The following is a 27,379-nucleotide window of genomic DNA, read 5'->3' as shown; positions in this document are numbered from 1 at the left end:
TACCGCCCACCATGACAAGCCTTATTCCTTACCACCCACCAATCAGCCTCTGGAGGTACAGACTGCAGGGAACCACCCAGCCTTGGTGACCTAGCAAGGACCTGAGCAGCTAGACCTACAACTCATCTCTTCAGAGTAAGTAAGCCACATCCCATAGAAGCCTGGCCCTCAGCAGCCCATGCCAGGGATTTCAGGATCTCAAACTGCTAAGCTCCCAGGACAACCTCTACATCAGACGGCATGCCATCTTCTGCCCCAACATCACTGTATCTTGCACAAGGGGAAACACAGAAGAGGGCTTTTATTATTTATAATAGTATAGTTTACCAATACCATGAAAGGAGCAAGAGAGCTAGCCTTAATCACACATTTTATTTATGTTGGTAGCATTAAAGTACATTACAGCTCAGGGTGACAATTTCCACAACAAGCATTCAATCCAATCCACTCACCACCCAGCCAACTGTACTGCTTCCCATCAAATCCGAATAAACACAGCAAATCCACGTGACCAGTGTGAAATCACAAGTGACACTTGTTTCAGGCCTCCAGTTCTAACACCCCTGCCTGGATTCAGGGCTGCTGGATCAGACTGCAGGATTTTTACCACGTCACTGTTTTCACTGTGTCCTCACTCCCAAGAGGGCAGAGGGGCAACACTGTGGACAGCATCCCCAGGAGAAACATGCAGGCAGGAAGTCAGGGAACACCCGAGGTCTAGCTGGTGCTCAAGAAAACAGAAGGCTAAGAAGCAACACATCGTGCAGGTGAAACGAGCACGGAAAGCTGGGCAGAAGCTTGAAAGAATAAAGGGGCTTTTTAGGGGATCAATGTTTGCAAACTCAAATGTTTAGTTGAAGCTTATAGCTCAAGAGCTGATTATATTCTGTGTGTATGTGTGCGTGTGTGTCCACGATTCTGCATAAATAACCAGCCAGCCTCTTTTTTCCCCAGCATGATGATCCTGACCTACAAAAGACAAAAATGTTTTTGCTGAACAGAGCTTATCTTAAAAAAAAAATTAAAAAAAAAAAATATCCAAACCATGAGGTTTAGCAAACACACTAAACAATATATAGAGTCGACTTCAGACTCCCTGGAGAGAACTGGAACTAGGGCAATGACTAGAAGGAATGATTTTCCACCTGCAGTGACTCACGATGGCCTGTGGTAGGACTGCTCTCAACAGACCAGAAGCCACTGAGCTGATTGCAGTCACAACCTCCAAAACTACGCTGCAGTGAACTGCATATCACTTCACACACTGGCGCCACGGAGAAGGACCATCATCTCCCGATAGTAGGCCCATGCCCTGTCCACACCTTCCTGCACCTCACAGCTACAAAGACCTCATAAGAGGCATAGTGGTGGAGAAGGTAGAAAGAAAAAGATGGACTGCTTACAGCTAGAGGAAAGCGCTGACGGATTTAGTGCTGGGGAAAAGCGGAGTCAGGAAGTCGAGCTGTATCCCAAACGTCTACCAAGCCACCCATGGTGTCACCTGTCTCGAGGCCCCTGATCCTACGATCCGTGAGCACACGTCCATATCCTGCTAAGCGAGGTGGCCCTGGACAGCACTGAAAGGCAGCCACTACCTAGCACGGGCCGGCCACCCGTGAGCGGGCGGGGCTGCATGTCTGCCGGGCAAGTTCAGCCTAGTGGTTCCCTTTGGTCGACTTCTTCTTCTTCGACTCCTCTCTCTGCTTCTGCTTCTTCCTCTTGCCACCTTCTTTAAATCCTAAGGAAACACGGCTTGTGAAACACTGCCATGAGAGTCAGGCGGCCACAGTACCTCCCCACAGTAAGACAAAAGCAACAAACATGGCCTTCCTCAGTTGGCATCCGGCCTCAGCAGAAACTGCACACTGAACCTCTGCCAATGGTCTGAGAGGTCACAGTGCACATGGAGGGAGGTGTGTACACCGCACTAGGCCGGAAGGCCAGCGCTGTCAGGGCAGGGGCTTCACCTGTCCTTTGTCACCCACTTGCTCATCCTCCAGTCCACACCTCTGATGGGACACCCTGCCGTGGAGGGTCATTCTCATGGCTCAGTTCCCACCATGAGAAAGCACCTCTCTTTCTCCCTCTGCTCTACGCTTAAAGCTAATGCCTGCATGACCCACTTATCCAGCCAAAGTCAAAGGAGAGTCACTCACCCTCTGGACGAAGGGGTCAGCTCTCAGCTCTGCAACGGCTAACACCTCACCCATACCAGGGGGCTGGGCAAAGCATGGACGGAACCTGAACTACAGGAGGCCCAGAAGGCCAGCCTCCTCCACAGGGTGGAAAGGTTCTCAAGCATGGCCATACAGAATGCAAAGCAGGGAAGCACAGCAGTGTGCGTGTGTTAGTCGCCGTAGGAGCAGGCACAGGGGTCGGGAGCTAAGAGACATTCAGCACAGCCTCCAGCTGCAGCCAGGAGTCCCGGCACTCAGGACAAGCAGTTCTCTTCAAACATACATGAAACTTAATCCATCTATTCATCATTTCACACATACCTGCTTCATGTTGAATAAACTTCCCAATACTTTAAATTTCCCTTTCTAAGGGTCACATGTTCCAGACAGTGTGTGGCACCCACAAATGCAAAACACTGTGAGGTCTTCTTTCAAGTTTCCCTTTTATGAACTGCTGCGTCCACCTAGATATCGCTACCCTCTCCACCAGGCACCACTGGTTTTAGAGGAAGTCAGTGGTTCAAGAGCACAGCACAGTCAAGGAGCAGACAGGCTGGGGACAAAGCTGGGGACAGGCTGGGTGGCAAAAGCAAGCACTTAGCGTGCAGGAGGCCCTCAGCTCCTTCTCCCGCACCACAAACATCTTGAAAAGGCCAGTGCTACCACATGAAAGCACACGGTGGGGCCCTCACTCCTGTCCCAGTAACTTGCACAGCTACCAGATCCCCAGCACTGCCAAGGTATTACAATGCTACCTAACTCTGGGGTCACCTGAGACCTCTGCTACTAGAGATGTATCCTGGACACACCCCACATGTGCAATCAATTGTACAGAGCTCAGTCCAGGACACAGCTACCCTTAGCTGGCTCCAGCAGGTGGCTTGTGAACTCTGTCACCCACAGCTGAAGCACAGGTGGGGGTCCCCAAAACTTCTGGGGGATAGTGTTCAATGTGTTTCTTCTTAAGAAATTAGGGCCAAGGATACATCTCTGCGGTACAGCACATATCTGCTAAGCACAAAGTCCTAAGTTTGATCCCCACTATCAAAAAAAGAAAAAATAATAGCCAAGATTTTCAAATCCATCACAGTGGCACTACAGGACTTCCAGGAACCACACTGGAACACATGGAAGGAAGCCTGGCCAAGTCATCTAAGCCTCCTGTGACAGGGATCTTGAAGCCAGGGAAGTCTGTATGAGCAAAGTGACCTGGGCCTACCTGCTCCTCAGGCTCAGTGTACCCAGGTTTGCACAGGCCATGAGCAAACTGGAGATAACTCCATGGCCGTGGCCATATTGTCCAGAGGTCAGTGACTACTCTGGGGTCTAACTGCAGTTTATTCCATGCTCTACTCAGCAATGTTTCCAGGATGCTTTCCTGCCCCTCAGCATGAAGATATGAAGAAGGCTTGCTACCAGCCCTCACAGCGCCAGCCCAGAAGGCCACCAGAGAAAGCACCAGGTCCTGTGAGAACACAGGCTGCTATGCCCGTCCCTGAAGAGGGATCTGCTGGTTTCCCAGTTCATGACCTTTCCATGACTCCAAATGCCAAAGCCATGAGATCCATGAGGGAAGAATAGTTTTTCAGTTCTTCCTACAAACTCCTATTTTCCCTGGGTTCCTCCACAGTGCCGGGAGGCCCGGGGAACACACAGCAGTCAGTTGCTGCAGAGGGCAGGGATCCTCTGGACCAGGGTCTGGCCTATCTGAAGCTAAGCAACCTCAGGCCAGCTACACCCGGACTTCTTACTGCGGCAACATGAGAAATGACAATGCCTTTCCAATATTTACATGGCCCTTCCATCAGGGAAGCGGAATCTATAAAGCTACTCTCTTCTGTACTTTGTCACACGACCCCTCCCCCAAACCCTTGGACCACTCAGGATCACACCATGCAGAACAGCTGGGCACCCTCCAGCTCAGGTGACACCTGCCTGCAGGGTGGTTCTTCCCATCACTCCCTTCCTGCTCTCTTCACACCCCAAGGGTGCTCAGCTCCAGCTGAGAAGACCCAAAAGGGACTTAAGGAACTGATCCTTAACCAGTTCTAGAAAAGCAACCGTAGGCTTCAGTCTCAAGTCTCAAGCAGAGAGCACCCTATGAGCACACTTGCACCACACTGAATCCTTGGCAGCTCCTCTACAACCACCTGGTTGACACAGTGAAAACCTGCGGTATAGACTACAGTGAACCTAGACATTCACAGTTTTCTAGGGTACTCACTCTGAGACCAGAGGGAGAGGGTGGAGCTGGGCCTACACCCTTGTTATCACTGTGGTACAGCATGGTATGCTCTGCTGGGGACCTGGCAGGCTGGCCCTATTCTGCCTCCAAAGTGAAGCTAATGCAGAGGCAAACGTGGCTGTGAGTGCACGAGTACAAATGACATTGACCCCTTGTTCACGTGACAAGAAGGAGCACTAAGGTGATGCTCAGATAACACATTTGTGCACATCACGGAACATGGGGGCCTTGCTTTAATCATGGCAAGCTTTTGGTGGAGGAGAGCTCAAAGGGGAGGGTGGGCTCAGGCGCCACTCCACCTGCATCTCTACCTGAGGGCCTGGCACCTGTCCCTGTCCCACCCACTCAGGTGAGGACGCAGCAGCACAGGCGTGACTTCTGTCCTCGCTGTCTTTGGTGTGGGGGAGAGTCACGTGGGGGATGCGCCACACCAGGTTCCCTCTGCACACCTGCTGAGCTCATGGGGGCATCCCAGCCACCAGGGACCCGCGGCCTGTCCTGCTCCTCATCCTCCTCCAGCACGTAGTGCGGCGCAGACCTAGCCATCGGGGTGGGACGGGGCGGCTTCGGCGGGCGGGAGCTGGAAGGCTGGGCCGGCAAGGCATGCTGGCCTCTCCGCATGCGCTCCTCAGCGAGGGCATCCTCGTTGGCCACACCTGAAAGGACATCATGGAGAGAGCCGTGAGCGCCTCCCAGGCGGCTGGCTCTGGAGGAGAAAGGATTCAAGATCTGCTCTACCTAAGGAACTGCCGGGCCTAACCTTCATTTTCAGCAGGAAGACAAAATAGCCTCAAAAACAAGCCTATCCAGGCTGCTAAATTTAGCGAGTGGCACTGCAGGGCACATCTGTAACTTCCAATGGTACAACCAAGCACCAAGCTACAGAAGCTACAGCCAGCCAGTTCACCTACCCTTAAGAGAGTTCTTAGAGCCAACCTATTGTGTGGCGCACCCCTCAAAAAGCCAGCAGGTCTCATCCACACCTGTCCCTGGGGCCTCTGATCAGACACCCAGGAGGGAGCAGGTAGGTAGCCTATGGGGAGTAACCTCATGAGCCCAGTGCCTTTGGTCAATGAGGACTCCCAGCCACATCTGTGCCCAGCACATTGTGCAGGCTCCCAACACATGCCTTATTGCCCCCTGTTATTAACAGTCTTTTGAAACACAAATACAAGCCTTGCACACTGGATAGATACCAGAAATAAAATACAAGGTTATAATTACTGGAAATTTCACCTGAACTGCCAGGAAGAACTTATCCCCAAGCGTGGGCATAAGGTGGTGAGCTACTCATCCCTACATACACTCTTCCTCCTCCAGCATGGCTATCTTCCAGCACCTTCCCAACATCACATCACGGCCCTAGCCCAAAGCAGAAGGCAGCAAAGGACCACCTTCCCTTCTGGGGGTAAACTCAGGGAGGCAGTCATCCCCTAAGCTAGTCTTCCCTTCATCCTGTTTTCCCCAACAGAAAGGTACATTTAGCCCCTGGAATGCAGGAAAATGCATGAGGGTGAAGGATTTCTACAGGTGTCATCTGCTCCTTACCTGTGATGACCTGGAGCCACGGAGCCCCCCACCTGGCTCCCCTTCAGGCTCAGGCCTTTGAGATCTCAGCCCAAACTGTGACCTGGGGTAACTACTGACCTGGACTGAGGTGCATGGCACTGAGCTCTCCTGCCCACTGCCCAAGCCCCCATTGAGCAGGCCTCATGCCTTATCTTTCAAAAGCACCTCCAATACTTTAGAACCAATGAACTCTGTAACAGGCAAGTTGGGAGACAGTGCAGGTGGCCATAATCACCACTCTACAGCTCCTGCAGGAGGGCTAAACCATCACACATGGACATGGGGCACTCCCCTGAAAACAAGCAGGTGTGTGGGTATGCTCAAGCTCCCAGCCTGAGACCACATGGCAGCATAAAACCATCTAGGCACCCTCGGAATTGTCATCTCTGCAGGATGGCCCCTCTAACACCTTGCAGACAAGAGGGTTTGAAGCAGGCCCCAAGCTTACGTTGGGGAACAAACAGGGGCTAGTACCATCCTATCCAGCTGAAGATATGGAGCAAAAAAAAAAAAAAAAAAAGGACAGCTAGCAAAAAGCTCCTCAGCCTGGGAACCCCAATGACAGCAGGCACACAAGATGGATGGAGAAATCATTTTCGTATGTGAGTTACATTGAAAAAATGGAGAGGAACCATGCCTGTTCATCTGGCCACGTTCTGGGGCTCACAGGGGCCTGGGATGCATTCCCACCTGCCCACCCCATGGCACCACACAATCAACAGTCACCATGACACACAGGAAAAACCAAGCATGCTATCTGGGATAATGGGTCTGTAAGAGCAGGAAGCCAGGCATTGACTCCAGCTCTTCCAGGGTCAGGCCTGCCCCACTGCTGGAGAGAACTGTCCCCCAAGTCTGACCTAATGTTTAGAAAGCATACTGCCCAAATGAAGTGTAATGTGAGGAAAACACAGCTTTGGGTACATGACACCCCCACACTCCCTGCTGTATCCTGGCCTCCCCTCAACCTCACTTACCTCCATGGCTGCTGGCTCGATCCCTGGCAAGCCCAGCATCAAGCCTTCTCCGAGCACAGGCAGGGATGGGGCCTCCACCATGTGGTTCAGAGCGTGCTCTCCAGTCACCTGCACTCCTTTCCGCACCTGCAGCTGCAGCGTGGCAGCATGCATGACCGCAGAGGGCCCTCCAAATGTTCATCCCCAGACCCCATGGACCCAGTTGTCATTTAGTTACTGGTCTTCCGAAGCCCAAACGAACTGAGTTGGAATGCCAGAAATTCCTGCATCTAAGAATGTTATTGGTGGACTATCTGTGGAGAGGACACTCTATTCAGGCAAAGTAACAGAAACTTTGAGGGCTGTATGCTGCAAGTTCCACGTTCATGGCTTGTCTAGAAAATGAAACCGCCCCCAAAACACAACTTGAGCAGATAAACTCAGTGTTGAAAGTTACTGTCGTCTCCTAAAAGCCCCACTGCATGAGTCAGTCTTCCAAAGCACGTTATCCTCGTGTGTAGTGGGTGTCAGACACACCTGAAGGCCACTGCTTAGAACCCAAGAGGCCAGTGTCCCCTGGAGGAGGCTTAGGACCCTTGGAGTGGCTCAGGATGGACAGCAACCCCAGACCCGCCCGCCAGACCCACCATACAGTCTCTGCACACCCTACCTGCCCTCTCTGGAAGAGTGACTATCCCTGCAATTCTATATGCAGTTGTTCCTTCCTTGGCCCCTGCATCAGGAAAGGTCAGGCAGGGGTAGGGGCCAGCACAAAGGCCACTGGGCCTCAAATCTCTACAGCAGGACACTGGCCTGTCAATTCACTCACACAGCCTGCATCCCAAGTGGGCCAGTGGTTTGGAGCCCCAATCTGTCCAACGCACATTTCTGCCTCAGGGAGGGCACCCTCTAGCCACCCTCTAACCAATAAGGATGAGGCACTGACGCCATGAGGTCCTCAAAATCTGTCTGAGAAGTGACTAAAGAAGAAAACAAGGATAGGGTATTGCCAGGCATAGTGGCACAAGCTATAATCCCCCTATGAGGGAGGCACATCCACCACAGAGCTGTAGTTCGTATGTTTCATTGCCAGGCAACACCAAACCACCAGAGTATACACAGGACTATCCTACGCTGCCTGATTGCACAGCCATGCATGGAATGGCTGCATGGTTCAAGTGGTTCCAGCCAGCATGAACATATCAATGCCAGTCTGGGCAACTTAGAGAGACCCTGTCTCAAAATACATTTTAAGAAAGGGCTGGGGATACTCTCAGTGGTACAGCTCTCCAGGCAATCCCCATTACTGAAAGGGAAAACCCTCAAGATGCATCATTTCTCTCCTTCCATCTTCCAATGGGCACTTCCAGGAAGAAGGTGTACCTCCCATTCCCAGCACACACTGCCTGAAGGTGTCAGGATGCCAGCCCCCTACCAACAGGGGAGGGGGCTTCGGTTAGCTGCTAAGGCACACACCTCTGAAATTCGCCGTGTTCCACGTAAGGGACTTGCTGCTGGTTTCTGCCACCAGGGTCTCCAAAAGTCCCAGGGATGCCCAGAGCAGGCACAGCCAGGGTAGATACCACGTAGGAGCCTACCTCGGAGCTCCTAAGCGTGCCTCCACCACTCCCCTCTCCCTGCAAGGAATGAGCTAGGGTTTAGGACGCCAGAGAAGCAACACACCACAAGATGTGTGTGAAGCCCAGTGCCACATTCTACCACCACCCTTTGTGCACAGCAGCTCTTGGGGAACCTGCCAGGCCCCACACCAAAGGAATCATTAGGCAGGAGAGCACTAGACACCAATTTCTCCCAAACACCCACCATTAATTTTTGCCTCAGAACCTCCCAGACACGTAGCACCTGCAGGCTTCATTTGTGGACTCTCCACCTGTAGCATCCCTGACACCACCATTCCCAGAATCAGGTCAGCTAGGCCTCATACCAGCTAACTACAACCCAAACTTGTAACCCAAGGACTTGCCTGTCTCCATGTTGTAGAGAAGGGCTCAAAACCACACATAGACACAGGTCCAATTCCTTCACACACTGCCCCCTCACAGCAACACCATGCAGGAGCCAGGAGTCTGGAGGCCAGGTAGCAAGCATCCCTGCACTGTGTTAGATGAGCCTACATCTGGGACCCACAACTAGCTCAGCTGAAAGAGATGCTGCCTTCCAGCAATGGCCTTGCAGGGCAGACAAACAGGGCAGGGAAAGCGGGACAGAGGTAGTGCTCTTGCCTTGGTGTATGGCAGTAACAAGAGTAGAAGCTCCAAGTAGCCTGGGGACAATGGCAGGCAGGCATTACCACACCTGGACACTGCTGCAGGACAAACTACATTGCTTTGCTCAGGTTCATTAACAGGAGAGAGGACACAAAACACAACTCCACAAGTTATGCAATCTGACTCTGACAAGAGTCGACAGCCCAAATGTGGTGGTGCACATCATATGTAGCATCCAGCTCTCAGCAAGCCAAGCAAGATAGGATGATGATCCAAGACCAACATGGGCTCCACTGTGAGCTCAAGTCCAGCCTGTACTACATAGGAGAACCTATCTCAAAACAGCACAACAATCCACATAGTAAGCAAAGTGACTGGCAGAGTATTAGAGTTTACCATACTGCTGCGGAGGGCAGTGTGAGTGCCCTCTCACACTGTGCTGTGAGAATGCACTAAGTGTTCACTTCCTCATCACCACCCTAGAACAGCACAGTTCCCTTCACCTCAGTCTCAAATTATCCTAGAGGGCGCCAAACCCTCCTGCCTCCCTAAAACACTGCGTGCCCTGTGGACAACACATGTCGGCATTTGCTCTCACCTGGCTGAGTGAAGCAGCCCAGGTCTCCACCACCTGGGGACTGGCCACCTAGGCAAGTGTCTCCACACCCAGGTGCTGGTACCACACTCAGGGCTTTTAATGCCAGGGTGTGTGAGAGCTGAGATGCCCACACTGGAGGAGGCAGCTCAGAGGACCAGACTGCATTTTTCATTCGTCATTTGATAGTCACACCATGTCCATGTTCAGTGACACCTCAGCTCCTGTGGACAGCAGCCTTCTACGTCATGGCAGCCTACTCCTGAGGAGTACCCAGACTGAGACTACTGGAAGACAGGATCAATAGCCCTTGACTTGGGCACCGAAGCCCACCACAGAGCAATGCCAGAATGAGCCGAGGACGGTGACCGCACCCAGGACGTGCGCACCCTGGCCCAAGCCTCTCAGAACCTTCTCCTTCCATCCACTTCCCAAAGAAATCAAGAAAGGCAAAGCCAACTGTATCAAAAACATAAATGCACTTGTATAGATCAGTACAATGATACCTTAAAAAAACTACCTCAGATTCCTAAAGAGAGGTTGTTTTGGCTCCTGGTCTCCAAGACTTCAGTCCTCGGCTGGCTGGCTTCACTGGTTTAGATCTGGGGCGGGATTGAAACTTCTCACAAGGGAAAGGTAAGGCAGAGGGGAGTTGCTCACCTCTGCCAGTCAGGTGGAGAAAGTCTTCAAGCCAGAGCAGAGGGGTGGGGCCCCGTATAGCCCTCCAGCTTCCATCACCTCTGCTCATTAAATCAGAGCTCCACAGGGAGACTTCCAGACCTCCCACAAAGGGAGCCCTCAGGGGAGGTTTTAGATGACAGTAACAATACCTAAGGCACATACCTATTACACATTCCCTGCAACTGAACAAGAACTTAAGAGCTCACTCTAAATTTAGTAAATGCAATGCTTTCCCAGCATAATACCTTAAAATCAGGGAAACCATCTGAATGAGACAGGAGCATGGTCTCCCTTGCTGGTATGTAATCACCAGTAGGAAGAAGGCATGTGATGGGCTTGCTGGGCACAGGCTTCTGCAAATTGTAGAACCCTGGGGTGCTCCCAAATAAGCACTAAATTTCATAAGGTTTCTCATGAAGAAGCCACCAACAGACTCAAACCTCTTTAGGAGTTAATGCAAGCCCTCAATTGAGGCCACAGGCTCCTCTCAGCACAGCCTAACTCCCCAGGTCAAACAATGTATGTGCAGATGGCTCCCTCTCAGCAGCCCACACCCAACACCCCAGTCAGAAGGTCTCGGATGTCTGCATCTGTGGCCTTAGTGAACTAAGATGCCACAGCTCATTTTTTCTTTAAAATTTAGGAGGAACTGTTCAAATAATTTTGGCGTAACAACTATTTTAAGTACATACCAGTTATTCAAAAAAGTCACTGCTAATTCTATAACCAGATAGTTTAATATTTTGATGCAATTTCTGCTAGTACAAACTCCTTTTTGGGGTGGTGGGGTTGGGGATGTGCCTTGGTTTTGGTGCTGGGGATGGAACTCAAGGCCCCTTATGTATATGCTAACTTAACTGTCAACACTTATAAATTACCAATATGGAGATTTGGTTACAAGAGTTTCTTTTCCGTTTGGGAAACTAAAAATACCCAAAATACATCTTACCTTACTAAAACAAGGTTCAATGAAATTAATAAAAAAGAACAGAAAAACACAAGGTCTGCCAGAGTCCCTAAGCCAGGCACTGAGCTCATCTGGAAGCGTCACAAGAATGTGTGACAGCTGTCACAGGCACATGATCTTCACAGGAGAGGCCAGGGCTCCCAGGCCCGGTCCTCTGCTGAGAGTAAAGCCTTCCACTGGGACACTTCCATGGGGTTGAGGGAAGGATGTGTACCATACAGAGGTCATGAATCCCACCCTACTCGTCTGGGACACATACGTCCATACTACCTGCTGGACCATCAAAGCCCACTCCTAAAACAGCACAGGCACCAAAGCTCATCTTGCTCTCGTGCTCAGCACTGGTGATGCTCAGGGACACAAAGGCAATGCTCTTCACCTGCCACAGACCAGACCTCAGATGTGAGTGCAGGTACAGAGCGCTGTCTGTGGGGCTTGGAAGAAGGAGAGCAGGAAGAAGGAAAGCTAGACAGACAAGACAAGGAGGAAGCTGAAGCCAAGCCACACTGTGAAGCAGGAAGCCACAGCTGCAGGCCAGAATCCCAAACCTCTACCAACAATGAGAAGCCTCCCCTATTGAAAAGCAAAAGGCATGGAAACACTGACAGTACTGCGCCCTAGGCAAGGGAAGTCAGGTGGTTCCTCTACTACCCACCAGAGCACTTGGGAGCTGAACATCCCTAGCTACACTAGGGAAGCTGAGACAAGAGGACCACACATTCAAGGCCAGCCTGAGAACTCAACAAGACTCAGTCTTAAAATTGTAAAATGGGGCAGGCTGTGGAGATGCATACCTATAATCCCAGCATAATCCTAGAATTCAGGAGACTGACACAAGAAGACTGCTGTAAGTTTGAGGCCAACCTGGGCTACACAGTGAATTCAAGACCAGCCTAAACTATACCGCAAGACTCTCATCTCAAAAAGAAAAAAATGGTTGAGTGCTTGCCTATGTGCAAGGCTTGTATTCAAGCCCTAATACAGCAATGGAAACAAAATACACTATCTATGACCACACGCCCACTAAGGGGGTAGGGCCTCCAGAGAATAGCGGGAAAGGGATAAAGCATTTGCTGGAAAAGTAAAACTACGCAGAGAATGCCAACACAACTATTGTTTCTGGAGGGACTCACAGAATAGGTAACGGCCACTCCCAGACAGAAAGAATAAATGTAGAGAACAAGAAAAAAATAACCACAAGTTGGCCTCAACCACACAGATGTATGCAGCAAATGCTTCCCAGTAAAATATCAACTAGGGCTAGCATCAGAGCTCAGTGGTGGAGAGCTCACCATAGGGGAGGAGACTGCCACGCCACACCACACAAACACGAAAAAATAAAGCCTTAACCAATCAGTTATGATTCTGGGGTTTTGTTTGTTTTTTGATATTGGGCATCAAACTTGCGCTTGCCAAGCAGGCACTTGTGCCTAAGATTTTAAACCCACAATTTACAATGTTTTGCATCACAATATTTTCACTTCCCAGTAGCAGGGAGAAACCACATGTTAATTCAGACTCTGGATCTTTTCCTGGCTGCAAATAGGCAACACAATCTTTTGTTGAATCCCACAACTGTGAAATTCACAACCCACACGTCATACCATCTTGCTGTTGAGCCAGCTACTGTGTTAATCTTAACTTTACATTATTTGTAACTTAAAGAGGGGCTATCAGGCAGCGACCACTCCCTCAGTCCACATCAGTAAACAGGACATGTAACATAACAAGCAGAGACTAATCCTGGAGAGGGACACAAGGGTGGCTCCCAGTCTCTTCAAAGACCCAAGCTTGCTCCTGAGCTTCAGTCACCCTGGGAAACCTAAAATCCAATGCACAATCATCAAGAGAATGTGGCATGACTTATATTTTTGTTCCCACCATGAAACAAAAACCTGAACTGGTATTTTTAATTAATATAATGCAAGTGATTTCTAAATCAACACATTACTCTTTTCTGGAGACCAACAGCATAATCATACAGTAAAGTACTAAAACAAGCCCACTGTGAATTATGACGAGTCGTTTTGCTATCAATATCAGTGATAAGAAAATCAAAGACAAAATTGGTAATGTCACTAGTTCTTTTTAAAAAAAAAAAAACTATTTCAAAATAAAATCCAAGAGCAGGGTATGGTGGCTCATGCCTGTAATCCCAACACTTGGGAGGCTGAGGCAGGAGGATCATTTCAAGTTCAAGGCCAGCCTGAACTGCAGAGCAAGACTCTGTCTCAAAAAGACAAAAATAAATAAAACCCAAGACTGAAAACTGCAGTAAGATGGGCGTGGTGGCTCACGCCTAACATCCCAGCACTTGGGAGGCTGAGGCAGAAAGATTCATTGTGAGTTGGAGACCCAGTCTGGGCTATAAAAAGTGAGCTCAAGGCCAGCCTAAACTGAGAGACCCTGTTTCAAAAAGACAAAATAAAATAAAAACTGAAGAGTAAAACAAAGTTCCTGGCTTTGTAAAGGGAACTTTCTCTTGGCCACTCATAATAGCAGGTTCCCTGGACAGTTATACTACCAAGGAGCATAAACAGTGATGGGTCTGCAACTCTTAAGTTGTACAAGCTCTGGTGAAGAATCAAGTAAAATGACCCAGGCATGGTAGTCCAAGCCTATAATCCCAGCACTTGGGAGGCTGAGGCAGGAGGATCCTTGCAAATTTGAGACCAGCCTGGGCTACAAAGTGACTCAAGGCCAGCCTGAACTGCATAGTTGAGACCCTGTCTCAAAGAGGAGAAAGGAAAATAAAAAAGAAGATCAAAAGAAAAGAGAGAAGAGCTAGAGGTATAGACCTGTGGGAGAGCACTGTCTGGTATGTGAGGGCCCCGAGTCTCATCACCAGCACTAGGCTGAGGGGAAACACGAGTCTGCTACGCTGCCCCTGGATAAAGTCTCCCCAAATTAATCTGTTCATTTAAAGCAAGGGGGTGCCCTTGAGCTGATGGCGCACTGCACCACAGAGTACAAGAATAGTCTACAACGAGTCTGCTGAGCTGATGCAACCCTTGCAAGGACCCTCTAACTGAAGAGTGACCCACACAGAAACAAACCTGGAAGACAGAGGCAGAGCACAAGAGCTGCAGACAGTGCACACTTAGTGCATTCAACGCTGGCAAGCAGTCTGAGCCGAGGTCAAATGCTCTCAACACCCACACACAAATGGACGTGAAGACACAAAGAGAGCCTTGGAGACCTCTGCAGGAGAAATGGCATTAAACCCTGTGCGCCCGTTATAAGACCTGCACAGCAAAAAGGCATGTCCATGACAATCAACTGGAATCGTTCCATTTTTAGAAGCTGACCCAACGGATTGCTCCTATGTGCACTAAGGGGGTTGGGAGGGAGGAGTAATAGACCCAGGACAGGGTCTGTTATTTTCTGAATGGGAGGTTATTAGGAAAGAGAGTACTATAGAGGGATCTCTAACAAGTATCTAACTTACTCAAGTCACTTTTTCTTTCTTTTTTTATTTTTATTTTTTTATCTTTTTGAGACAGGATTTGGCTATGCAGTTCAGGTTGGCCTTGAGTTTGGTTTGTAACTCAGGCTGATCTCCGTTCCTCCTGCCTCTGCCTCTCAACCTCCCAAGTGCTGGGATTACAGGCATTTGTGTTACTATACTTGGCTCCCAGTCATCTTCATGACCTTAACAATTAACAAGTTAACTCCTTGACAACATAGCTTGATGACATTTTCCTGCACAGAAGAAAGAAGCAAACATACAAGTAAATTAACAGCCAGGAGGCAGGAGGATCAAATTTCAACTCCAGCCTGGCCAACTTAATAACTAGATAAGACTGGGGGCAAGAGGGAGGGTAAGAGAAAAGAAAGAAGGGAAAGGGAGGAGAGAGAGGAAGAGGAAGAAGAAAAAAGCCTGGGGACATAGCTCAGTGCCAGTGCAGAGCTTTATTTAGTTCCCAGTAACAGTGTCCCACCCCCAAAGCAGGCAATAGCCAGATATTTAATGTTCAATTATACTTTATAAAAAGACTCCAAAATTGCACCTGCCTCTAGTTTTGAATCCATGGGTCTCTGATTTTTGAGCAAATAAGAAGGGTTGTAATGTTCTCTCATTTTACCTTTGAAAATCGGGGGTCAGACTGAGCTCTATATCTCGTGACATAAGTCCTCAGCAAAGCTAGAAACAGCACACCCAACAGTCAGGAACCAAGAAGCAATTAGAAGCCCAAAGTCACATTGCAGAGGGAGAGCTGTGGAAGAGCAACTGCCTAGCAAGGTATAACCTAGGGTCCATCCCAGCAATGAAACCAAAAACAAAAGTTGCCCATCAAACCTAAAATTAGCTCTTCAGTGTCCAAAATAAAGCAGCAGAATCAGACTGACCTTAAGGGTTCGGGAAACTGTGAGGGAGAAATAGTTTAAAGTCAAGCAAATATGGGGCAATATTTGCACACATGTTATATTTCCTAATGCACACATACTGTGCACTTTAGAAAGGCCTCTAAGGGGCTGGGGATTTAGCTCAGCAGCGTAAGCACCTGCCTTGCAAGTGTGCAGTCGTGAGTTTGATCCCTGGTACCGATAAAAATGAAAAAGACAAAAAAAAAGGGGGGGGGGCGCGCCTCTAAAAAAAAGCCTCTAAACGATAGCAGAATCCTGTGATTATAAAATGAAGTGGTTCGACTTCCTCTTCACCACACACTACCAAGTGTTTAAACTGACTGAACACATGCTGTGCTTGAAAACCTCCCAGAAATGGTTATGCCTATCTTATCTTAACCTTGAGCAGAAGTACTAGTAGCTAACCTCTTCACCACTGACAAGGAAGAGCAGAAGAAGGAAGAATGAAGTATAAGTTACTGCTGGGTCCTGTGAAAATCATTCTTCTTATACAAGAATTAAAAGAACAACAAACCAGGAACAGTGCCCTACACCCATCACCCCAGCACTCTCAGAGACTGAGGCAGGAGGAGCGTGAGCACAAGCACAGTGGGGCCAATTTCACAGACGCTGTTTCTAAGTTTTAAAAAATGTGGGGGTTGTGGGACCTAGTGCAGCAGTCAGGATGCACCTCAGTGCAAAGGCCCAAGGTGGAACTTCCCAGTAACAGGGGAAAAAACATATGACAAAGGAAGACAAGATCAGTGTTTCTGTATTCCCTGGAAAGGTAATGAGAGCTAATAGGTACCAGGACAGAATAAGCAGAATTTTGAAGCTTTTACAAGTAATTAATAAGCAGAAATTTAAAACGCTGCAAAGATGATCATCTACATTGTTCCTCAAACATTACTACCCCAACACAACAAGGCACTTTTACTTCAAGCTAACCCTACAAACTACTAAAATCTGCACTCTGACGTACTACCCAAAGAAAGATAAAATGCAACTGATGCCAGAGTTTCTATCCTTCATATTAGAACAGTTACTACCGAGCTTCCAAAATTAAGCCTGAACTTTGGGGATCTTTGTTTATATTTTGTAAAGAAACATGGAGAATTAACAAAACATCAGTGAAATAATCAAACACACTGGGAGAAACTATGGGGAAGAAAACCAAGCAGAAATTTAAAAATGCAGCCAGCACACGTGTACTCCTTGAGCTCAGGCCTCCTGCACCCCATGATGAAGACAGTGTGAACCCAAAAGCACAGCTCCCGAACGCAGCCATAGGTTGGGTCAGTCTTTGGTGAGAGCAGGCAGAACCAAGCACACCCAGGCACAAGCAGCTTTCAGCTTCCCATTCCAATTTCTCATCAATCCATGAAGAGACCATTAGAAACACAAACAGCAAGGGATCTATCAACTTTCCCAAGCTGCCAAGAATCACTCCTCTGTTCTTCCCTGGCACAGTGATACCGTCCCTGAACAAAGTATGGCCACCACTTTTCTCCGCACTGCTTTTACTTGCTGGACTCAAGTCTCTGCAATGAACTTTGTGATCAGAAAGCAAAAAACCAGACCTGACAGGAAATTGTTCATTTTATCAATAACTTGATGAGGTAACATTTCATCAAAAAGACAAGGCAATGGTGACACTGGACTGCATGTTCCTCTGGAAGACCCAGCACCTTCTGCTCTAACATACAGTCTAGTGCTTACCAGTGGAGTTGCAACCAACACTTAGGTCTGCAGCATCCAGGATAGAGTGACCAAAGAACTCTACAGAAGAACCAAAGCTGTGGTAAAACACTATAATCATGGAATAAACAAGACTGCTTATCATCCTCCTGTCTCTCCAGGCAGCAGCTTGACTCACCCAGTCCATTCATGAAAAATACGTTGCAATCTGTCATCTACTTGATGGGCTCATTCAGAAATGACAAAGCAATTGTTATGCCAACACACACAGCATGTGCTTTCTGGTGCTCAAGCTCTAGTCATGAAATCAATGCCCATTGCTGTCATGTGCAATGTGATTGGCACACCTAATACCCAACTTGTACAGTGTCACAGGCAGCCTCACACTGCACTCCTAATGCAACAGTTTCAAGCCCACATTTACTGTTGTCTCTACTCAAATTAATTTCACCTACCTCAGTTAATTTCTGCTCTTATTTTCTCTTTAAAAGGCCCTTGAGATTTTTTTTAATGCCTTTTACTTGTTTTCAGAAGTGATATACCAGAGTTCTTTTAAAGACTCCATGGTACCATGAGAAATTCCCTGGGGTACCCACCTGAGTCAGCTGTAAGGGAAAGCTGTATCCTGCTCATTTCCAAAAAAGAACTAGGGGACAGGGTGGACAAAGGGAACTCATAAATGTAATCAACATCCACTTTAACAGTCTGTAAAATCCAGTTGAAATTCTAGTTACCAATGGTGACTATGAAAAGATCATGAAAAGTTTTAGAGATCAAAAAACAAAACACCTTTATTTTTGCTGACTTCTTAATCACTCTATGTCTTTTATCATGCATATTGTCCTTACATGATCTTACACCAAATATATTCAGGAAAAAACAAAACTTTTTAAGAATAAAATTTTTCACAACTGTTTCTTCCCTCCCCCACAGAAATGTTACCATTCTAAAACGTTCAATTGCTAAATCACTTATAAATAAGCAGGCTTTATATAGTCTGCATATAACTTACATTTAGCACCCGCCTTAATTATAAAATGAAGGACTGATAAAGGGACACTAGAAGCTCAGGCACAAAATACACAGACACAAGAAGACTGCAGATCCCACTCCAGAAAGAATGCACCAAACACATTCACATTTATTTTCTTTTTTTTTTTTTTAAGCAAATGACAAAGACCCAGTTTACCAGCTTTTATAAACCTAAGCTTAACATTACACATTTAAACAATTGTCAAAACTTTACTAAGTTGCCAGCATCCATGCACAACTAGAAAACATCCTTAAATTCGTATTGAACCAGAAATGTATTACCATTAATGCTGCATTAATATCTGTCATTACTAAATACTGAAGAAAATGGAAATTATTTCTGTGGAGGACTCATCCTGGCCATGTTAGCTTTACAGCAGGCGGACACTACTTGGCTCACATTTCACACACAATGGAAAACAGATCCATGCTGGTGTTAGAGTACAGTCTCGTCCTAGCGCTACTCAAGAGTCAGGCTTACCCTTGGATCACGTTTAATAAAAAAGCAAAGTGCATACAGAGATTACAACAATTTTAAAGACAAAAAATGGTCCTATTGTGTGGTCCCAACAATAAACTCAAAAGTCTATGACAAAGAGGGGCTCCGATGAGCTCTTTATAAATACTTTAGATTAGGTACAGTTATACTGAAAGTTGAGTTCGTCTGAAATCTTCAAAAAAATGTTCCTGTTTAATCCTCAAATGGTGCTTGTTATAGTTTAACATTTCTGTTAAATTCGTGCGTTGAATTACTTGTTATCCAAGCGTAGCAGCTGCTCCTTACCATTTATTGTTAAGGACTTTAACTGTCCATCTTCTTCAACTTCTACTCTTTCTTGACCATTCTCGACAATTCTGTAGGATAGAATGTTTTGTGAAACCTCTTTTATAAAGTAAACATATATTGAAATGAGAATTTTTACATATAAAATACATGAGGGTATTTTAAAGCACACCACTGCTTTAAAAAAAAAAAAAAATCAACCTAATAACAAAACGTTTCTCAAAATAAGTTGTGTCTTACTGACTGCTAAATATATGCAGAGATATTGCTTATTAATCAAAAATAGTTGGAGCCAGCATTATAACTCAGTGGCAGAATGTTTGTCTGGCACACACAAGGCCCTCAGTGTAATGCACTATGCTGTAAATTTAAAAAGTAACAGTTTTACTATTAATGATTTGAGTTTTACCATTCCTAACAATGTTGCAAAAACTTATCACACACTGTTAGGTATGAAACATTTCCAGTGTTCCTACCAAGTTCATATTAAGTGCCCATTTAAAAAAACAAACCTGCCAAGCACAATGGCACATGACTGTAACCTCAGCCACTCAGGAGGCAAACCTGAGCCAGCCAGAGCAATTCAGCAAGACCATGACTCAAAAAATTAAAAGAGAAATGAGTGGGACGCAGGTCAGTGGTGGAATGCTTGCCTGGTATGTGGCAAGTCTAAAGGTTCAATCCCCAGTCATACATACACATGCATGCAGGCACACATGCCTGTAATCCTTGCACTCCGAGGCTGAAGCAAGATCACTAGTTCAAGCCCACCCTGGGCAACTCAGAGAACCTGTCTCTTTTTCATAAAAAGAAAAGATGTAGTTCAGTGGCAGAGGCACAGCCCTAGGATGCCCAAAGCCCAAGGCTTAATCCCAAGGACCATACACATACACCTCACAGCTCTATCTATGTAATTTAGAGCCTAAACATACAACTTAATAAACGACTCTAGGGAAGAGTGCATGGTTACCGTGGCACCAGTAACAAATCATGACTCATTAAAAACAAAGTATATAATGAATGACACTGTACCTCTTTGTGGTGATCTTTCTACCGTTCACGATTTTGGTAGAAGTTGATATAGACTTGAAGTTGCCCATGCCACTGCCGCCAAATGAGGTGGACGAAAATGAAGTGAGGCCCCCATGGCCCAGGGACCCGAACGAAGTGAATCCTACAGGAAAGCAGAAATGGAGAGCGACTGGCAGCTAACACAGCAAGTTCCAAATGAAGGAACTGCCCAGTTAGCTGATGTCAGAAGGCCCAGAGGCCGAGGCCTAGGTGGAGAAGCTGCAGGTCCCAGGGCAAAGAGCAGCTGTCTCAGGAGCTACTGGCCATGTGCTGGCAGGTTACAGCAATGCTAGGCAGCTGTTCTTCCCTGTCCTTCCACCAGACGCCCTGCAAGACTACTGACATCCCACAAGCCCAAGACTCTCTGGAGACCTGGGGTCTTTTGGCATCGTGTACCATGGAGAGCACAGGGATCTGGTGCATCTTTATGTCACAGGAAAAGCGGGACATCACCACCACAGACTGTAAGCCTTGGTGGCTCAGCTTTAGGGGGAACAAAGGGAATAGCAACCAAAATCAAAAGGCTAAGATAATTTCACAAAGAATCCTGCAATTCGTCATCTTTTAAAAAATACACACATTGGGGCTGAGGAATTAGCTCAGGAGCGTAAGTGTCTACCTTTGCAAGCATGCAGTCCTGAGTTCGATCACGGGCACCAAAAAAAAAAAAAAAAAAAAAAAACCAACCACACACATCTTCAGTTAATGGTGTACTTATATAATACTTTATATTTTCCTATGGCTTCATTAAAAATTGGGAGAACCAATACATTCTAATGTTACGTTTTTATTAAATCTTCTGTATTCTAAAATATTACCTCTTTTTTATTCATGGAATATGAGAACGTATTTGTTCCAGGTATCATCTAATGGGGCGTGGCGGTTGCCAGGAATCGAACTCATGACCTTTTACTTGCTAGTAGGCACTGTGCCACTGAGTTGTATTTCCAGTTATTTCCTTTTTTTAAAAAATTAGTACATCTGAAGCAAACGATGTTTATGTTCCTTGTAGGAAACTGGTACATGTACATAATGCTTCTTAATTCCTATTTTCATCCCCTTTCTCTTTTTTCCATTCTCTCCATCAATCCAAAATATTATCATTTGAGAAGATTCTGAAACCCAGTAAATACTTCACACAAATAGCCTGTTTCCACGGGACTGGCCACACTGCACAGATCCAGAGTGAGCCACGGCAGTGAGATAAACCATGGCAATAAAGTTCTTTGTGTGGCTCCTCCTGGCAAGGACAGCTACCACACATGCTAACCACATGGACGTCCCACACGAAATACCATTTTCTTGGTATTTTTAGTCAGCTTCTTTCTTTGCATTCTCTCCTGGAAAAGCACAATAAAAATTCCAGTCCAGGCCAGGGACACAGGTCAGCAACACAGTGCCTGCCTGGCAAGTGTGAGGTTGAGTTTGATTCCCAGTACTAAAAAAAAATAAGTAAATAAACTCCAGTCCAGTGTAGCCAACAATTTAGCTGTACAAGTTCTGCACGAGAATTAGGGGAACCTTAGGAGGGGCAGGCCCGGCCCGGCTCTCCAATACCACACCACTGTGCCAAGTGTGTGCAGCAGCTCTGATTCACCACCCGTCACTACTGGCTCACACTTCAAGGGCCAGTCTGGCTGCAGCCACGCACCCAGGCTGTGAGCCAACCTGCCAGCTCCATCAGGTTAGACACTTGCTGTGACACTAGTTGTGCTTTCTGTTTAACTGCAAAGGAGGTTAGATCATATGAAGGATTAAGTGAAATTCTCCAAGTGAGTAACCTTTCACTTACCCAAAATACACATTATCCTTTTTAACCAAGAATTTCATTAAATGTTGTCCTGTATTTTTAGAGCCTTTCTAAGCTTAACATTCTTGGGAAGACTAGAGGGAAAATGAAAGTTATTAAGAACTTGTATACACTTAAAAATGCTAGTTCACCTACAAAGCTCCTGTATCAAAAGAACATACAGACTTAACACTGCCATGCCAAATATTCTAAGTACACTGATTTCTGTTCAGACACCAAAGATTATCTCTAGGGATTCCATACCTGTATCAAATGCAGAAAATCCACCTCCAAAGGATGGAAACCCACTGAAGGCGGAGAAAAAAGAGCCTGTGCCACGGTTTCTGCTTCCTCGGGGACCCCTTCGGTTCCCAAAAAGGTCTTCAAATGGGTCTTCTGGAAACAAATAGCAACACATAATGCAAGAATCTTTATCTGTATTTAATTTTTCCATGGGAGAGAGAAAATGGGTTAATGCTTTCTGACATACCATTCAGTCAGGAACAACACCTTACCAACATGAAGTTACAGTCAGATAGAATATCCAGACCATCTATCTCATCTGACACACCTACTTACCACTTCATCGGAACTAAAGCTGTCATACATGACAGACCACAGGTAAATGAAAGCACTAGATATATACACGTGACCCAGGATGGCTGGTGTGCACCTGAGAGTAATCAAAGAGGGGATTTTTATGTATAAGAAGTTGTCTTTCAGGGGAGATCGAAAGAAAGCTACAGAACCCAGCCACAGCATCTGAAACTCCTTTCATAGTTCAGTAAGTTTAAGGTTTCAAAAAATTTAGTCAGTGACATCTGAACAACAAATGGTATGTGACAGGCCTAATGCTGTGTTTTAAGAAATGTTCACTGAAAATTACATAGCACACATTATTACTGGAAATAACAAAATGCTCCTGGAAATAAAAGACTAGTACTAGTACTAATTTATAGTTCACTCTAAACATAATATTGCAATTTTTTAAAGAGTACTTAAAATGGATTTGAAAAAAAAGCCACTGGGGGGAAGAGCAGTGAGTGCCTCTTCATTGTGTTATCAACAAGTACTTCACTAAAGAAGCAAGGGATATATATAAAACTTTTAAAATTTACCTTTTTCTTTGTTATTATCAAACGCTATGCTTTTCATAAGGAATCTGTGACAAGCAACAAGGAATCTTAAAAGATGCATCAGGACATAAGTGCACGCAGAAGGAAGAAGCTACCAAGAATACAGACGGACAGAATTAGTATAGCATGTTTCCAAGACAGAGGACAAGACAGTGGCCAACAAGGAAACAGTGTACCATGCCAGAATGGGATGGTGCGCATGTAGCTGCACACAGCAGAGTCTGGCTCAGGATAATGAAGGTCAGGAGTCTGCCAGGATCAGAACTGCACTGCAAGGCACAGCCAGAGACCACAGAAGGAGCTCCAGTTGAACAGGACGCATTGCATCTCAAGGGGTTCAGCAATAGGTAAGGGGAGCTGAGACAAGTAAAGACCTGGCAGCAGCTTGTTCCAAGAGCTGGGAGAGACTGCCTGAGACGCTGTATGTGCAGAGCAGCAGATGGGTGCACTCCACCCCCAAGCACCAGCAAGGATGTATGGAGAGAGGGATGAGACAACTGCTACGGTTGGTTAAATCCAAACATTACTAATTTGCAACCCAGTTCCCACATTCCACTGTAAAGGCCACTCTTAGAGTCTGTTTACGGCAGGTGCTGTGGTGCATTCCCGTACACACTCGTTCCTTCCTGCTCATTCATGCACATGTGTGCATGGTACCTATGTGGATGTTTGAGCTAGTGCCTGTGTTTCCTCTCTCTGATGCATACATCAAAGGAGGTACTATGCTCAATCAAGGTCCTGGCCTCCAGTGGGGAAGGTTCAAGGGTATCCAAGTAGGCACAGAGATGGGGGCAGAAGGGATAGGATGATGAATAATTTCATGTGTTGCCCTGGCCAAGTTTTAACCCAGCATGGGTGTTTCCCAGACAAGGGTAACATTTCAATCAGTAGTCCCAGTCACAGTGACCACTCTGAATTTAAATTCAAATGAGGACATAAAGAGCACCGAAGACTGAATTCACCTCCAATACTCCACAGCACACACACCAGCTCTGAGTTTTCTTGACCACTCCCTAAACAGCCTAGATGTTGAATCTCAGCCTCATCACAAATGACACGTGTCTCTGCTTCCCTACAGAACTCTGACCAATCTCGATTCAGCTCTGGATCCTGACACACAAACACCACTTAACATGGGTGCAACAAACAAGAGACCTCATGGGTGTAAGGATGTGGGAAAGGTGATAAGACTGTACATCTTTAACAGCATCTAGTGGAGACAGTGACTGAAACCATCTGCTTTAACCTAGTGCCAATGGAGGTGAAGGAGAAAGAAAAGCACATCTAGTTCTGGCTCACACTGCATGGAACCCTCCATGGATGAGAGGACAACAGTGATTAACTCCCTTCCCCCTGACCGACATTATTTTTTTTTTTTTTTAATTTTTATTTAAGGAGAAAAGAAAAGAAAGAAAAAAAAACAGTGAAGGGGTACAAGTTATACAGATTTACAGAATAAAAAATGCGCAGTAGGAAATCACTAGTTAATGGATTACATATTGCCATCTTAGAAATAATTGTTCAAGTCCGACATTATTAAAATCTAAGTACACAGAAAAGGTGGGACAGAAAAGGACAACTAAATAAACCAGTGACAAACCTAGAATGCACTTCACTTGATATCATCAGTAACCCTGAGAGAATGGAACAAAGAACTCCACAGGCTACCCCGACAGGCAAGCCCACAGCCATCTCCAAGGAATCCCAGTGTCAGAGTGGAGTTGAAGACAGTCACTTACGTGACTCTAGTGTCCTACACAGGAGCCCACACACTCAGAACAAAGTAGTGACATGTTACAAAGGAATAAAAAGAAACAGGAACAGAAGAAAAACAATCACTGATACCCATTGGGCTGCAAGCCTGCAGCCAAGGCCTCCTGGGTATTCTCTGCACCTTGGATCAGTACCCAGAACAGAGCCTGGCACCATGTTACAGAGCATGAGTCATATTCAATAAATCAACACCAATATTTTCAACTTCCACACCAAGTCCAACAAGTACTCTATCTTCCAAGAACTAGAAACTCCACCCACAGCAAAGCATACAAAAGACACTAGACTAAACTACTACACTTGAATGCTATATAGCCTGGTTCTAGAAGAGGAGCCTTAGAGACAGAAAGAAAAGCAACCATCACTGCAGCAGCAACTCCCTCACTGCCAGAGTGACTAAACGAAATCTGCCCCTGATCTCAGAGCAGCAACTCTCAACTGGGCTGTGATGCATTCGCACAGGGGAACAAGCTCAAACTACCACCACCATGCCCGAGAGAGAGGGTGCAAGCAGAGACCCCCTGTGAAAACCGCTGGGCTGGTATGTAAAGCAACTGGGGGTAGAAACCACTCTGATATCTTCCAAACGTCAGATGCCCACCACTGAATGTATATAAAACCTTGCCCTGGGGCAGGGGATTTAGCTCAGTGGCGTTAATGCCTGCCTGACAAGCACCCTGAAGTAATGAGGAAAGTGGCTACCCAACATAAAAACCCAGTAGTACCATCTGATGACAGCAGCACAGGACACAGCCACAAATCCACTTGCAGCATTAAACACCAACCTGTTCTACTGCTCATCTCGTATTTCACATATTTACCAATTTATAACTGATCAAAACAAAAGCAAAAGGGGAAAAAGGGAATGTTACCAGCTGAACCACTGTCATTCCAAAAACATGCTTAACATCCTAACCTTGGTTCTTATGAAAATACTCTTATTTAGAAATAAGATCTTTGCAGATGATCAAGTTTAAGACAAAGTCACTAAAGTCAGTAGTGGCACAATCCTGTAATCCCAGCATTTGGGAGGCTGAGGCAGGAGGATCATTGCAAGTTCAAGACCAGTCTGGACTACAATGCGAACCCAAGACCAGCCTGAACTGCACACCAAGACTGTCTCAAAAGGACAGACAAGGGGAAAAAAAAAAAGATTAAGTTACTAGCATTGCTCCTAAAACTGTATTCATAACTGGCTGCCTCTCTATAAATGATATTTGGATGCAAGTACATAGAGAGACTATGGACCATAAGCCAAGATCCACCTACAGCCACCAATATGAGACAGCTAATTTTCCCTTGGCCTCAGAAGAGGCCTTGCCAACAGTCTGCTCACACGCTGCCAGCCTTTGGCACTCAGTTCCTGCTGCAACTCATGTGGCCCAAAGCCCACCCATCCTAGGTAGAGATGACTAGGAGACAGCCAACTTAGTCCCTCAGGACTCCAGTTCTATCTCCAAAGCAGCTGAGGTTATCTGGACAAGTGTGGTATTGAGGCAACAGAACCAAGTTTCTGTTTCAGATAAGCTTTAGAAATAAACTACATCTCTGTATAAAAACACAGGCCTGAGGCAGTTCTTTTTACATTTTTTTCTTCCAGTTTTTCTGAAATAGGCTCTTGCTATGTAGTTCAGGTGGCCTTGAATTCGTAACAATCCTGCCTCAGCTTCACAAGTGCTGGGATTACAGGTGGGCACCACCACACCTGGCTTACAATTTATTTTTGAACCAAAAGCACCAGAGCACCTCCTCACAAAGTTCCTGGCTAGCAGTGCTGTGTATTCCTCAAGAGCTCCTCTGCACCCCAGGGGCTGGCTTCCTCCTTGCTGGATATGGGGCCAGGTCCTCACTGAGAAGTTCGCTGTGGCCCAGCTACAGACTTCGCTCAGCTCCTCGCTGGGCATCACATCTAAAACTTCATTGCTCTCTTAGTTCAGGACATCTTCGCCTATCTCAAGAGAGGGCTGGTCTAGATCTTCACTAGGTTCCAAGTCCTCACAGGACACTTCCTGGAATTCTGGGTACCAAGTAAAAGGACTAGCTACCTTAAATTGAGATCCCAAGTTAAAGAAGAGGTTCCACCCTCCTCACAATTCACCCCTCCAACGTCTGCTTTCCTGAGTCCTACAGACTATGATTTTTTTTGCCCCCTCCTTGCTATGTCCCATTCACTAAGGCTAACAAGACTGTTGCCTTCATGAAGGAAAAATGCCAAGATGCAAAAGGAATCGGCTCTCCAGGAAAGGATTTCAGGACCAATTGTGGCTTTTTGAAACACAAATATAAATAAAATAACACTAGGATGGTAACCCTAATGACAAATGAGGAGAC

The 27,379-nt window shown here is 46.5% G+C and overlaps 1 protein-coding gene across 5 annotated transcripts in view; it reads right to left on the bottom strand.

Annotated features, from left to right (window-relative positions):
- Positions 1-353: 353 nt before the first annotated feature.
- The window catches only part of Dnajb6 (DnaJ heat shock protein family (Hsp40) member B6), a 53,115-nt gene continuing 26,089 nt past the window's right edge, over positions 354-27,379 (bottom strand). Inside the window, exons 6-11 of one of the 5 annotated variants that reach the window (XR_010048143.1) lie at positions 22,404-22,535; positions 20,312-20,453; positions 19,280-19,350; positions 4,872-5,078; positions 1,596-1,738; positions 354-969 (exon numbers count right to left, since the gene is read on the bottom strand). Coding sequence is in view for 4 of the 5 variants with exons in the window: in XM_013152152.3 (XP_013007606.1) it covers positions 869-969; positions 4,872-5,078; positions 19,280-19,350; positions 20,312-20,453; positions 22,404-22,535 (653 nt within the window). In the remaining variant the exon portion in view is untranslated. Of the gene's footprint in view, positions 1,739-4,871; positions 5,079-18,567; positions 19,351-20,311; positions 20,454-22,403; positions 22,536-27,379 lie in introns of those variants that run through there. The other 4 variants (XM_005003498.3, XM_013152152.3, XM_013152153.3 and 1 more) reach the window with 4 other exon arrangements.

Source organism: Cavia porcellus, unplaced genomic scaffold, assembly GCF_034190915.1.
Source record: "Cavia porcellus strain 051 isolate PalLab524CR breed Dunkin Hartley unplaced genomic scaffold, mCavPor4.1 scaffold_6, whole genome shotgun sequence".
Classification (NCBI taxonomy): Eukaryota; Metazoa; Chordata; class Mammalia; order Rodentia; family Caviidae; genus Cavia; species Cavia porcellus.
The sequence above is the reverse complement of the archived record's forward strand: the minus strand, read 5'-3'. Positions and strand labels throughout refer to the sequence as shown.